Genomic DNA, 11,727 nt, shown 5'->3' with positions numbered 1-11,727 from the left:
CCAAATCCTATAGACCAAGTCATCCGGTGACATGCTACCTTGAGAGTCCTATTGGTGAATCTCCTTCACCTCTTTTCTATCATTCTCTTTCTTTTCTAGAGGAGCTAATCTCCTTTTATAGAGAACACATTTATTTAGTAACTCTCACATTCATGGTCTGTAGGAGTTGAGATCCAAGTGTAACTACTGCCTTAATTCCCTTAAGTGCAACAAATTAGGATTAACAAGTTTTTACCAAACTGTTAATCCTATGTAAGAAGCAAAACACGTCAATTGTCCACTAATGACTCATATAATAGGATGTATCCAAGCATTTCCATAATTTACAAGGAATACAAACACACCATTAGGTTTTCCCTCCAATGATACATCATATTAAAGCTAAAAAATGGATCAATGTATATGGCACTGCCTCATGTTAACTACATGGGATTTCACGTATACTTCAATATGACTTTTGTACCATTATTGAAAAAATAAATTTTCGAAAGGAAAATGGTCTGATAGGCTACATTTCCTACAAAAATTACATGTTACGATAAAACTTGGAGGTGCGTCTTAATTGGATTGTTTAAGGTTGTAACCTTATAGAAACCTCACCCTAAGTTAATCCTGCTTTCTATTTCTATCAAAGAAAAAAAAAAAAAGTTAATCTCTTGTTTTTCTCAACCCAAACTCATTCTTCTTTAAATCCAAAATTTCAAGCCAAAGCTTAATCCTTTTTTGTTATTATTTTTTTGGTTCTTGTTTAAGTTAACGAATATGAAAATACGCTCTTAAGTAATAGTGGTAAGGATTGCGGGTGCCACAACATGATGTATAGAGTTCCATTCTCATCAAGTCGCATAGTAACATTAAAAAACAAATACATTATTAAGAACATTTAAAAATATGAGATCTTCTATGAAAAGACCATTTATTTTTATTATAAAATGGTTACAACTATTCTCACTCATTAGATGTCAAATTAGATGGCTTTTAGTGAATTACGAAGTTCGAAAAAAATTTTAGAACTTTGTGTCCATTCAATAACATTTTTACAACCACCCATTTTAAAATTTAAAAGACAAAAATGATGTGGCATCCTTGTACAAAAAATAAAAGAAAATTGTTTCATGGCAGGAACTATTTCTACATTTGCAATCCCCAAAGTATACAGCATCCATCTTAAAGATGGATGCAAAATAGGTGGCCCATTTAAAAATAATTGAAATTAGCCGCCTAAGTGTTTTTTTAATAGAATTATTATTTTAAAATTTTAAAATTTATTTATTTTTCATATTCATGACCTCCATATTAAGGATTACATGTCGTTAAAAATTACGTCAAAAAATCCATCTCAAAAATAAAATGATAAGAAGTGATCATTTCTACTGGACTCATAGAAACCGTGTCTAAAAGTAAATGCTATCTTTTATACTTTTTCCAAAAGTATTTAGACCTCCGTACTAGAATTTTCCCCATTTCTAAAATTGAGTAAACTTTCCAATCTCCACATTTAAAGCTTGATTACTGTTCCCTTGGAAGCAAATTGTAAACTTGTTTCATCGGACATTATACCTATCGACAAGATTTTTTCTATCCGAAATTTGAGGATGCACTTTAAAATCACCATATGAGTGGTTTAAGGTAAGGACACAGTTTCTATGTGGCTACCCCGAGTGTTATAGAAATGCGGGCTTGAAAATAAATATATATTTTTAAATATAATTAGGTCTTAATTTTTAGAGATTATGTAATTTTTAACTATTTATTTATATTGATCTTTAATATTATCTATTTGCATCGATCTTTAAGATGGATGCTTTATATTTCTGGATCACATATTGTAAAAATACGGTCCAACCTGCATTAAACAATTTTCCTTAAGGTAATAAAAAGCATCTTTTAAGTTTTTTTATCAGACCACTTGTGTTCAATTATCTTCAATCACTACTAGAGTGCATTTTAATATTTTTTATTTAAGTTTGTTGGTCACTCAGTTAATTAGGTTACATCATCAAATTTTTGCCTCCTAAAAATTCTCCGAATTGGGGTTTCACTAGTAAATGTAAATTTACAATTTGCTCCTGCGGTAACATGTAAACATTTTCTAAGCCCAAAATTTTACAAGAAATTTTACCTACTTTCACTTACCCCACGACGAGGAGTTGTATCTATATTACATGGAAAAAGTTGATTTAGTATCAAATTAGAGCCCACCTCAAAATTTTATATATCCAAATATCAATTTGATCATCTCGACATCAAGATGAATGGACATGAGAAAAAAATAGATTTCAAATTTTAAAAATAGTGCATCTTCTAATGCATTTTTAGACCATCAATTTTAAAAATTTTCAAGTTTTTAGAGATCTATCTGATGTACACTATTTTTGAAACTTTAAATTTTATAATTAAATAAAAAAATATATTTTAAAGCTATCATAAAGATTTTTAATATTAAAACCACATTACTCGAAATTATTTGAAGGTGTGCTCCACTTTTGATTGTTTATGGTGGAAGCCGCCACGGTATACAAACGGCACCCTATTATATTCTATCATTAATGTAGGGTCACTTGTGCAATAAGTTGAAAGATGGAGAGCGTTATGTGGAGTTGGTAAGACGAGGATCTCGGAAACCAGAACAGCACGTGGCCGCTGCAGTACCCACGAAATGGGGTTTTTACTAAAATATCCGTAAATCACCTGGAAAACATCGAGTTTGTTCAACCCTTTTTCATTTAACCTACCCATATATAAAAGGAAAAAGTTTATATAAGGTTGAAACCTCATAAATAGGGCATTTTACAACATATTATCGGCGTCCTCCAATTTTTAGATTTTCATATGTTTATAGATCTATTGAATTTCAACTTATTTTTGAAATTTAAAATTTTATAGTTGGATATCAAAATAGATTTTGAGGTAATCCTAAGAACATTTTACATCAAAATTATACACCATGATAAAATTTGAAGGTGCACCTTACCTCTACGGATGCATCCGTATGCTAACTGCACCCTATATAAAAAGCTGGAAAAATTTTATATGAGGATGCTACCTTGTAATGTAGAACTACGGATGCCCCTCAAAAATATATCGGAAAAGGTAGTTTTAATGTTGAAAACCCTTTGATTGATCATCTCGACATCGAGATATATGACTAAGAAAAATAAAAAGACTTTAAGTCTCAGAAATAGTGCATTTTACAACATATTATCTACACTATCCATTTTCAAGATTTTCTTATGTTTATAGATCTACTTGAATTTTAAATTTTAAATTTTATAATTAGATATAAAAATAGATTTTGAGATAATCCTAAGAACATTTTACATCAAAATTATATAACATGATAAAATTTAAATGTACACCTTATCTCTACACCTATGGATGCATTCGTATGCCAACTGCACCCTATAAAGAATGTTTGCATTTTTTCTTCTCCTTTAAACAGTGTCTTAAAACCCGTTGATTTTCTACCCATTGGTTAATTTGAATGGCAATAGATTCAAAAATTGGTCTAGCATGGGTCTTGCATGGTTCCCCAGAAAACCACCTTCTCTCTCTCATATATATATATATATATATATATATATATATATATATATATATATATATATATATATATATATATTTGTTTAATATTTTTGATATCACCTTAAATTCCCACCCTATAAGCCTCTATTTTTATTTTTATTTTATTTTTTAATTTACCATTTTTTATCATCAATTTAAACTGATCTAGACCCAATTTGGATTTCAATTGAGTGATACAATACAGATTTGTGAATGAATGATCTACCCCACCTATCTAAGTTTTAAAACAATGCATTTGGGGTTAGATGCCTATGCAGATTCATTTTAATATCCCCAATTACATCCAAGTAATGGATGAACTTTGAGTTCTAGAATGGTCTATTTTGTATTCTTTTTTTTTTGGCTATTTTCTATTTTTAGGAATAATTGTGTTTCTATTAATTTTTGAGCTCTAAATTCATGGATCTCAAGCACAAATAGAATTAAAGTGATTTAGAATAGAAATACCGAGCTACCATCCAAACCCAAATTCTCACCTAAAACCGAATTTTTAGAATATGTTTATTTTGGGGTTTAAGAAACATAGCTTTAGAGTAAAAAAATGTGATTAGAGCAAATCCAAATTTTATAAGACCATCCTTTTTAGAGGAAACCCGGGTTTTATGTAAGCCAGTAAAAAAAAAAATCGATTTTTTTATAGTTAATCATGAGTTTCAACGAATCAGGGAATCTATTAAGCATAAAGTGTTGAATATTAGGCCCATTAGTAGTTGGCATCGGCCTCTAGAATGTTATTATAAATTGAATTTTGATGGTAGCCAATTTGGAAATCCTGACCGTATTAAATGGATGTATAGTGTTATTCTATGCAGGACCACATTTACATACAACTATGAATAATGCGTAACATTCGTGGACTTAAAATTCTTCTGGAGCACATTGGAAGCCGGATGATAGTTAAAGGGGATTCACTAAAATGTTATCAATTGGTGCATTAAAGGGGGTTTACTAAAATGTTATCAATTGATGCAGTAAAAAAACAAGTTTCATGAAAGCCGAGATCTTTATGGGTATCTATTACGAAAATTTAAGGACCATATGACAAAACATCCACCCGTCTCTTGACCTTTTATTAAAATTGTTTAAGAACTTACCATCTAATGGCCCATAAGCCTATACTCTTAACATTAGGATTAATGTCTATATTATAATTCCTGGACAATTCCAATCTGTTCAGTATTGAGAAAATCTCAAAAAAATTGTTTCATGCAAGTTGGATCACATTTCCACATATACGGCCCGAAAGTGTAAAGCACCCATCTTAAAAACAATGGAAACTAACGGTTTCTTACTAAAATTATTGTTTTTAGTTTTAAAAATATATTTATTTATTCATATTCATGATTTCCATGTTAGAGATTATATATCTTTAAAAATTAAGTTTTAAAATCCATCTCAAAAATAGATTTATTAGGAGGCCCGCATTTGTACATACGTGGGCTTGGCCGCATAGAAACCGGGTCCAAATCTGAATATGGGAAATGCCCGCAAAAACCATAAAGGGTAGGGGTATTCGTGAATTTGACAAGGCAACCAGGGCGATTTCTAAATGGTTTCACCTGCCAGTCGTTGCAGTAGAAAAACCGGTGGCATCATACACAACTACCCTCCGGAGAGGAGTGGTTCTTCGATCAAACCCCACTTTTCACCACTTATATAAACCCCTACACCAGCCTCAATTGCAGAGAGAGACCAAAACTCTTCTCAGCTTTCAAATCTTCATAAATCAGTAAGTGCATTCTATCATCTTGAAAGACACAGAGAGTTATTTTTATCCACAAATCCAAGTTTCTTTTTTAGTTAATCCCACAAACCCAACTTCTATTTTTTTCTCACCATGATATTTTGCTCTCTGAAATTATATAAAAAATTTATTTTTCAGCATTTTTTTTTCTCATTTTCATTTTTTGCCAACTGGAGTGTGAGACTAAAATTTGGAATTTTTTAGTTTTATGTTGGATCTTATATTTAATCATTCATTTTTTTTTTTTGGTCTTTACAGTGGGTTCTGAAATTGTTATGGTTGATGAATTCCCCTTCCCTTCAGAGGTCACAGCCAGTAAACCTCTACACCTTCTGGGTCATGGTGAGTACTTGATCATTAATTTATTCATACAATAAATTTATTAATTCATTGCTTTCAAACTGTTTTTTGACTGAACTGAGTAACACATCTCTCATTAAAAAGTTCTAATTAGGGGTGGGAATCGGGTTGACCCGTGGACCCGGCTAGTTGACCTAATTGGGTCTAGGTTTGCAACAAGACAACGAACCTATGACACGTGGGGTCTGGATCCAGGTCTAACTGAGACCTTTCTGGGCAAATTTTAGTCTTGGTCGGTGTGAACCTGATACAACCCGACCCGGTACATATATGCATAAAGTATAGACAAATATAGTAACCATGTATCACAAAATACATGACATAGTTTGTTGCATTTTTTTATTTTGAGACCCGGACTCCGCCCACCCGGACTAGACCCACTGGATCGGGTCAAGGTCTGGTCTAGGTCTAACCTAAACCTAATTGAGTTAGGTTGGGTCCGAGTCCAGGAGCCTACCTAACCCATTCCCACCCCTAGGTGTCTAGTGACCTGATCTTGTAATTTTTGAAGAATAATGTAACTCTAGCATCCCTGCTGGTGAAAGGGAACATAATAGGGCTGGCAAGGGGCTAGGCTTGGACTGCACCAACACTCACTTTGTCTGCAACCCTAGAGGCCTTACCTGGGCCTGAACCCGGCCAAAGGCTACATGGTCCGTGCAAATCGTGTTAATGGTGTTGGGCCGGGCTAGGCTACATATTTTTTTCATATTTTTCAAAAAATTAATCCTGGTGGACTGATCCATTCACACTAGTAGGGACATATGGAAACAAAAACTCAAGGAAAGATAATCCCTAATAATGCTACGTAAACAAATAAAGAAATATCTTGGTTATTTTACATAAGCCAAAATATTTGTAGTCCCGCAAAAGTATACTGTCTATTTACTCCGTCAGTAAAACCCATCTAGGATTAATTTTGGGGACATAACCTTTTCAACCCATAGATTAACTTCAATATATATATATCTATAATTTATTTATTTTTATTTTTATTTTTCTAATTCCACTACCTATGCACTTGAAAAAAAAAATGTTTAAAAGACTAAATAGAGACCCTCCAATTATTAGAGGGTGAAATCTAAGCGTAAGAAAGCTTAAGCTTCCATTTTTTTTCTTTTTGAGAATAATTATTTAGTAATTCTTAGGTGGTTTCCAAAATTTAAGATAGAAAAAATCCTTCCAAGTAAGTATATTTTTATTGAGGGAAACAATATACTATGCTCCGCAATATGGTACACGCCCTCCTTACATAATAAACCATAAAAATCAGACGGTCAAAATTGAGTAAGATTATCCCTCTAAAGTAAAAGAGCAAGGAAGTCAGAAGGCTTATAGCTACAGTATAAGCTTATGCTCCAGAGAGAGCCTTTGCACGAAATATTTGATTTTGAAAATAAATAATTCTAGAAAATCTACTTTGAAGTTTCACTTTTCAATTGGTTGAGCGGCTGAGATTAAAATGTGAGCTGGGCCTACCTAAACCTTAATCATTTTCTCTTCGGGTATGTTTGGTAACTGAGAAAGATATTCTTCTGCTAGATATCTGGGAAACTGGGAGTACGACACAAACGAAGAGATAGAAAACTCAGACGGGAAGCTGAAAACCCTTGTTTGGTAACCTGTCTGTGAAAAGCGGAGAAAGCTTAGGCTAGAGCTTGGTAAAGAGAGATTGAGAAGGTGAGAGATCATGAGGGTAGAGAAATAAAAGGGGATGAGGTGCTTTCTTGCTTCCCGATTTTCCTGAGAAATCGGTGTTCTGCAATTTTTCGCAAAAATGATGAAAAGCCTGGAAATATAGGGAAATTCAGGGCTCTACATTTCCATGCCTTTTCCCATTCCCAAACAGGACAAATGTAATAACAGAGAAAACTGGTCATATTAAGGCCTTAGCGAAAGCTCATTTTATTTTACCCCCTAAAAAAAATGCCTAATTAAGCATCGTACTGTCAAACTCATCTCAAATTGATTTAGAAAATTGTTTATTCACTGATGTAATTCCAATTTTACTTTACTCCTATTTTAAAGATTATTTGATTGTCCATTTTGAGTATATAAATGTCTCAATTGATGCGCAATATTTTGCTGGTTAATGACAATTTTTATCTAATTTCACTGCAATTTTAATCTATTTTTACAGGCATAACAGACATTGAGATCCATTTTCTCCAGATTAAGTTCACTGCTATAGGAATATATTTGGACTCAGATGTTGTTAATCACTTACAATCATTCAAGGGAACAACAGGGGCTGAACTTGCAGAAGATGATTCGTTCAGCGATGCCCTCATCCAAGGTGACCTTTTTATTCATCATGATCAGTGTTTTAAAAATCGCTGATCCGATTTAGAATTGTCCTCTTATAGCTAAACTTAGGGGTTTCCGAATCAGAGGCTCACGAAGTGGAGATTCACCCTGGCTTATTCCTGATTGCCTAGTTTAGTGTAAAGAACTCCCAACCGAGTCGCACACTTTTCGACCCTTTCGACACTTCTCAACCCTTCCAAAATCTCCAGGTTGATGCTACAAGAGTCGAAAAGTGTGCAACTTGATTGACTCTCATGGCATTATTTACATAGGACTTGGAGAGACTATCAACTCAAGCAGTTCCAACTCAACTTGCTGAATTTTAAAACACTAACTCCCATTACTTCTTGTTGTTTGAAAATTTCAGCTCCTGTCGAGAAGTTCTTCCGAATCGTGGTGATTAAGGAAATTAAGGGCTCACAGTACGGTGTTCAACTGGAAAGTGCTGTGCGAGATCGGCTGGCGGCCGAAGATAAATACGAAGAAGAAGAAGAGGAAGCACTCGAAAAACTTTTGGAATTTTTCCAAGGAAAATTTTTCAAGAAAAATTCTGTCCTCACCTATCACTTTCCTGCTTCATCAAAAACAGCTGAGGTAATTTAGCCGAGAGAGAGAGAGAGAGAGAGAGAGAGAGAGAGAGAGAGAGAGAGAGGAAGGGGGGACATTATTATAGGAAATAATGGAAGATGGAAGCTGAGAATGAACTAATAATTGGGATGACCATAGGGTTGGCAATGGGCCCGGACCCGAATTGGGTCTACACCTCGGGTCCAGGTATGGGTTAAAAAATTGGACTCGAAGGGATGGGTCTGGGTCCAAATCTTGGACCCTAACACTCTCCGGGCCTGATCGGGTCTAGTCAGGTTCAGGTCCAGTAATATTTTTGAGTCCCAATATATTTAAATATAATTAAATATATAAATATTCTAATTTTTGGGTCGGGTCCAGACCCAATCTAACCCGTTGCCACCCTTGGATGACGATGTTACCCTTCTTGGTGGTCTCGTAGGTTGGATTCATAACTGAAGGAAAGGAGGAAGCAAAGACCAAAGTGGAAAATGGCAATGTGGTGGAGATGTTGCAAACATGGTACTTGGGTGGGAGCAGGGCTGTTTCTCCTACGACAATGGCCTCATTGGCTAATGGCTTGGCAGATTTGATTTCTCAATAATCTCATGGATTGACAGCTGTTTCTCAATAATCTCTCTCTCTCTCTCTCTCTCTCTCTCTTCGTTGGTGAGTGCATAAGTAGATCATGGTGTGGCTTTGATCCTAGCTGGAAGCCCTTTTTGTCAAATTGTCTTCCCTTTATGTAGGTCTCAGGTATTGGACCAGTTTTACTTCTGGTTTGTCTGCAAATGAAAATGAATATGTATGTTTTCAAAATATAGATAGTCATTTGGTGGCTTTTCACAGGAGATTGTGTGCTGGAAGACTAAGTTTATTTTTTGTGAAAAAAAGTTCACGATGGCCATCAGTCATCAGATCTTGGGATGTGACACTAAAATTGGAGAAGTCTTCATTTGAACTTTGAACAATGCGCAAAATCTAATGGCTATGGATGATTGAGATATCTTTGTATCAAAAGTAAATGGTTTTATTTAATATTTTTTTTTTAAAAAAAATTGAGCAGTTTGTCTGTCATTTTACCTGAAGAATTATATCCTTACCCTCAGAAATGGCATCTATCTCCTCCTCCACAACTTCATCCCCCATCATTAGAAATCCTTTGCCAAGGACCAAGCATTTGAGCTTCTTTGATCTCTCTTTGAAGTTTCTCTTCATATCATGGTGTGGGATAGATCTAACCTCTGGTACGCCATTTATAATTTCTGCCATTAGTAGCGCTTAAGGGTTCCCATCTCCATCACCTTGAGCTCAAAAAGCATTATGAATCGAAAAATACAAGGAAAAAAATTGAGAGAAAAATAGAGAGAGATTTGCAGAGAAGCAAGGACTAAATGTTTTGATGTGATTTTAGTACATGGCATTTAAATTTTTTCCATTTTTCAAAAAGGAAATCAAACCAACCAAAACAATATGAAGTTATGAACAAACAAATATAAGAGAACTCCTAGGAGCCAAAACAGATATGACACTGAAGAAATTATGTGAAGAAAGAATAAGAAGAAAATCGATTGTTGAATTTGAGTTTTGGAGATGTAAATGATGTAATCTGGCCTGTCGATCCCGAGATCTTAGCTCGAATTCCCTATAAAATTAAAGTTTTAGATCATCTCTTTAAAGATGTGGAGATTAACTTGAAACTACCCACTTTATAATTGTCTATTTCACCCTTTCTTAAAATGTATTAATTAAAAATATTTAAGACTATTTCACCTTCATACTTGCCTATTTCTGCACTTGCAAGTCTACTTTCCAAACTCTTCGCAAGTTTCCCGCTGTTCAATAGCAACAAGTTCTTTATTTGCAATAGTACCAAGAATAACACGAGAGAATAAAAAATATAACTGAGAGGGAGAGATATGATCAAGGCATTGATATCATGAAGATGTGCCATGAACAAAGATAACACAAACAGAACGACTTGGCATATGAAGATATTCCAAGTAGCATAGATCTCTACTTTATGACTGATCAGAGACTGATCCAAATTAGCTTCCCTAATTGCTGATCTTGTATGTTACAACTAGAAGGAGAAAATACATTATAATTTGAGTGTGTGATCTGACCAATAGAAAAACGATTCATCCTAATAGAGGGGACGTGATAGACACGAAATACCCTTAATTTACTAGAAAGATCAGAGGTAAGAGAAATAGAGCGATTTTTTTTAACTTTGATAGTGCTCCATTAGCGGTATGAATGGTATCAAAAAAGGACTATCATTTAATGAGACACTCCCAAGTCAATCAACCAAAGAGTGGAAACTCGAGACCTTGAGAGCTAGTTGCTACCAGTGTCACTGTCTATGAGCTAGTACTAGCAAAAGACTCTGATTTTTCTATTGGAACAAGTTAATAATATATATATATATATATATATATATATATATATATATATACTATAATATCATATAGTATATTATAATATTATGTTATATATTATATATTCATATTTATTTTATTAATGTATAATATATAATATATATTTTATTATATAATATATTTTATTTATATAATAGATATTTACAATACATTATATCATATAATATTTTAATAATATTTAAATATAATTTAAACAGAACTATATATTTTTAGTTATAATACTTAAATATAATATGGACAGATTTAATATACTTACAAAATATATTCGAATACCAAACAAGTTACCAAACATATGTAATTCGTTACCTTTTAAACGTGTTGACAAACATAGTTAAAAAAAACTCTGCAAAATATTTTTCTGCAAAGTGTTTACGCATATAAATATTATTCCTGTATAAATGTTTGTGCACGAACCAAACGTTCCTTAACAGAAACGCAAGAAATTCGATGAAAAAAACCAATTTCACACTAGAAGCAACCTAGATCTAAAAATTACATAGATGATCTTTCACCGAAAAATACCTTGCCGAAAAGAAAAATAGTCCTTATTTTTAAGTGACGAGATTAATTGGAGATTGCAGATTACTTAAAAACTATTTACAGCAGTAGGCCCAAACATGGAATCACATAAAATCGATCCAGACATAGTAGGGCTCTAATACCATGCGAGAATGCTATATTCTGTTCATCGATCAATTGTTGTTAAAGTGGGGTGATTTATAC

General features: G+C 33.4%; 1 protein-coding gene across 1 annotated transcript; it reads left to right on the top strand.

Moving 5' to 3' along the window:
• The first annotated feature begins 5,262 nt into the window (after nt 1–5,262).
• On the top strand, nt 5,263–9,411 carry CHIL (Chalcone-flavanone isomerase family protein). The gene is made up of 5 exons (XM_011624355.3): nt 5,263–5,314; nt 5,588–5,671; nt 7,830–7,985; nt 8,364–8,590; nt 9,006–9,411. Coding segments are annotated over exons 1-5 (630 nt in total). The 5' UTR covers nt 5,263–5,313; the 3' UTR covers nt 9,168–9,411.
• Nucleotides 9,412–11,727: the final 2,316 nt, after the last annotated feature.

Source organism: Amborella trichopoda, chromosome 8 (assembly GCF_054954075.1).
Source record: "Amborella trichopoda isolate Santa Cruz 75 chromosome 8, AtrichopodaSantaCruz75HAP2 v2.0, whole genome shotgun sequence".
Taxonomy (NCBI): Eukaryota; Viridiplantae; Streptophyta; class Magnoliopsida; order Amborellales; family Amborellaceae; genus Amborella; species Amborella trichopoda.
Note: the sequence above shows the minus strand (reverse complement) of the source record. Positions and strands in the feature narration are given on the sequence as shown.

Excerpts from the sequence above, each read along its gene's own strand:
- CHIL (XM_011624355.3), top strand. Across the intron at positions 5,672-7,829 it reads TCTACACCTTCTGGGTCATG|GCATAACAGACATTGAGATC; the intron begins GTGAGTACTTGA and ends CTATTTTTACAG. Across the intron at positions 8,591-9,005 it reads CTTCATCAAAAACAGCTGAG|GTTGGATTCATAACTGAAGG; the intron begins GTAATTTAGCCG and ends GTGGTCTCGTAG.